Source organism: Pinus tabuliformis, chromosome 5_2 (assembly GCF_031772625.1).
Source record: "Pinus tabuliformis cultivar Carrire ecotype Pingquan chromosome 5_2, CPIR1, whole genome shotgun sequence".
Lineage (NCBI taxonomy): Eukaryota > Viridiplantae > Streptophyta > Pinopsida > Pinales > Pinaceae > Pinus > Pinus tabuliformis.
This window is the reverse complement of record NC_142306.1, coordinates 603220226-603223592: the sequence shown is the minus strand read 5'-3', so window position 1 is coordinate 603223592 and position 3367 is coordinate 603220226. Positions and strand designations below refer to the sequence as shown.

Sequence of the window (3367 nt, the reverse complement as noted above, 5' to 3'; positions counted from 1 at the left end):
TTATTCTCAATCTTTCCCCTTATTATTATTTTCAAAATTTTCAATATCTGTGCAGCATAGTACAAGGCCAGCAATTCCTATGGGAGGATAACTGGCTATTGACAGCGACTGTTTGTAGACTGTCTCGGCCTTTGACTTTGATTTTCATACAGAATTATTGACTTTGATTTGGGATACTTCGGCGTTCACGAAATTATACCTTTGAAGACTTAGATAAAGATTGGCTCAGAGGACGACTCAAACCATAATTTCAAGCGCAAATTCGCAGAGTGATTTTCATGGAGGTCTAGATTTCAGAAATGAATTGGAAGAGAATCAGGGGCAAAGGGCTTCGCCTCTCATGGATTCTACCGATAGCTGTTATTATCAATATTGCAGGTGTGATGGCGACGGGTATGAAAGAGAGGAATGAATCAAAATGTCCCTACGATTTCACAGTAGCCTCCCGTATGATCCCCTCGTCTTGCTATGCGAACAACACGGAACAAACGATCGAAGAGAACACTTGCTGCTGGTCTGTTTTTGCATCCTATGTATTCTCGATTTCGCTGTACGCCAATCGAACCGGGACCGTATTGCTGGACGCCAATGTTTCAAGGCACTGCACAAACGAATTCGTGCGCTTCGTCCGGTCCAGGGGGCTTGTCCATCCGGGCTTCTTCAGCAACAATTCAACCAGTTGCGCGATCGATCCCTCTACCTTCACGGCCAACGCGGGGCCCTGCAGATACGCGACCCTGGGCGATATCTCGAAGGTGATCGATGTAAGAAACGCTTCCATCGCCTGCGACGGACCGAACCTGAAGGAAGAGAAGGCCTGCGATAAATGCCAGAATAAAGTCATTGAGAAGGCCTTGGATATGCTGAATCTAACGAATTCGAAAGAGTTCGTGCCCTGCGGAATGGTGATTACTATGGGAATATGGGGAAGGGACCCGTCGGAGGAGAGGTTTGGGGGTTATGTAGGGTGTGTTCTGAAGGTGTTGGGGAATATTGGGGGCCTGGGCACATCGTCACTCATTCCATCTCCGCCACCGCCACCGCCACCGGACACACATGAACCGAGTGGTGGCAATAAAAAGGGAAGAAGCCGCGTCCGGATCGGTGTCGGGGCGGGGATCGCGGGTAGCGGAGTGGTTTTACTGGTCCTTACAGCGTTAACTGTGGTGAAATTCAAGAAAAGAAATGGCCCCTCCGAGGATTCCACGGCAAGCAGTTCGTTGCAGGTAGTATTTATTTATTTAAAGTATGAATTATTCGCAATCTTGATCTAAATATGAATTATTCGCAATCTTTATCTTTTGAAGGATACAAATTGAAAATTTTCAACTGTGACTGTAGGCTCTCACAGGGGGCAATAGGACGGAGACGGTTGCGCGAGACCCACTACCGACGGAGGGATTGTATATATTTACTAAGCGCGAGCTCCAGAGGGCGACAGAGGATTTCAGCGAAGCTCGCGTGCTGGGTACAGGAGGCTCCGGGAAGGTCTATTTGGGCAAACTCCCCAGCGGAAAACAAGTGGCCATCAAGCGAATCGTGCAGAAGAGAAAGGTGGACCAGTTCTACCAGGAAGTGGAGCTCTTGTCCCGGCTGAGGCACCCCAACCTTACCTCCCTCCTCGGCTACTGCCAGCACAGACGCGAGCACATTCTAGTTTACGAATACATGCCCGGAGGCGACCTTGGGTGCCTCTTGTACAGCCAGGAGGATCCGGTGCTGCCATGGGACCGGCGGCTGCGAATCGCGCTGGACTGCGCAGAGGGTCTAGCGCACCTCCATCATTTTCCAGAGGGCGCTATCGTACACCGCGACATCAAGCCCACCAACATACTACTTAACGAGTCCGGGCAGGCGAAGCTATCGGACTTCGGAGTCTCGAAGCTCATCACCCCGGATTTCTCCCACGCCTCCACAGAGATCAAGGGCACGACCGGCTACCTAGACCCGGAGTACTTTACCGTCGGTAAGCTGACAGATGCCAGCGATGTCTACAGCTTTGGAATCGTCCTGCTGGAGTTGATTTCCGGCCAGAGGGCCGTCATCGCCACGCCCTCTGGTGGGGCCGAATCGATAGTTTACATGGCGCATGTGTTCATGAACGGCCAGGACCCGGACGTGAGGAATCTGGTGGATCCCCGGATAGCTGTGGAGGCGCGTGATCTGGAGTCCATTAAGTTGGTTCTGGATATAGCTTACAGCAGTGTCCAGCCTTACAGAAATGATAGGCCTTCTATGGTGGAGGTTTTGAATGTAATCAAAGAGGCCTGGAAGAATTCTAGGCAGAAACCGGAAGAAGTATAGGCAGAAGTATCCATCAGTATCTTATGTATAGAGAGTGGGTGAAGGGCATTTCAGGAATCCTCCTTTTACCTTTGATCGCAAGATCCAGCTTAGAAATATGAAATAAAACATAAAACCCAAAAAATTGCATTTAAATTTCATTATACTTTCCTTCCAAAAACAATATATTTTGTGCGCTAGAGGAAGTGTGAAGTCACAATTTTGATGGAATTGTTCGGAGTGTTTTTTTTAAAAGGCATTAAGCATTTTTATAGATGGTAACTTGGTTGGTGATGGAGAGGAGAATTTCAATGAAATTTTAACTTTTACAATCTATTGTAATAATTAGACTTAACTAATAGTTGTAACAATCTTCTATATGGAAAACATAATATAATATATCCTAAACTGCAGATATTTTGATGAGAAACATAAACTATTTTACATAAATCGAAATGCATGGTTTCTGTGCCACTCAAATCATTCTCTCGTAATTTTTCTACCCGCCTCTTATCACAAACATTTTTAAAATGTTGGATGAATGCCTTAATCCTAGATAGAAGTTGTGTAGGAATTTACAGGGTAAGTTCCTCATAAAGAATACCAAAAGGACACCGCTCACAACCAGATCTCAAATCAATACACCAGTATTTTTGACGTGGTTAAAACTCTCAAAGTGCAGGGAGGGAAACAGTCCATGGCCTGTCCCAACGTGGGTACTACAGGCAATTTATTAATCAAAGAATGAAAATTTACATAAGCTTCTCTCATGCACGGATTACCCGAACAATGACCCTCCATGCGCTTTAAATAGAACTCATGGACCAATCGGGTGTCAAGCCACGGATCAAGTGTCGGTAATACCGAGGTGAGAGTGAACCGTCGGATCACTACATATCGTGACCGTCGGATTGTAAGTTACAAAATGTACAACGGTAAAGAAACACACTTTACCTAACTCTAACCTAACTCTATACTAGACCAAGTTGAACTTAACTATATCCTATGTGTCGGAATATCCTAACATCCCCCCTTAAGAACAACTTGGGATAGGATTGAAGGATTTACAAATATGACACAATAG

At 46.0% G+C, this 3367-nt stretch overlaps 1 protein-coding gene across 1 annotated transcript; it reads left to right on the top strand.

Annotated features, from left to right (window-relative positions):
• Positions 1 to 231: 231 nt before the first annotated feature.
• LOC149160444 (serine/threonine-protein kinase CDG1-like) lies at positions 232 to 2443 on the top strand. The gene is made up of 2 exons (XM_089434482.1): positions 232 to 1226; positions 1342 to 2443. Exons 1-2 carry the CDS (start codon positions 300 to 302, stop codon positions 2302 to 2304), a joined length of 1890 nt encoding a protein of 629 aa, XP_089290608.1. The 5' UTR covers positions 232 to 299; the 3' UTR covers positions 2305 to 2443.
• Positions 2444 to 3367: the final 924 nt, after the last annotated feature.

What these genes read in the sequence shown, in the direction of transcription:
- LOC149160444 (XM_089434482.1), top strand. Translation starts at nt 300, where the DNA reads ATGAATTGGAAGAGAATCAGGGGCAAAGGGCTTCGCCTCTCATGGATT. An exon ending in CGGCAAGCAGTTCGTTGCAG is followed by an intron (nt 1,227 to 1,341) that starts GTAGTATTTATT and finishes CTGTGACTGTAG; the next exon opens with GCTCTCACAGGGGGCAATAG.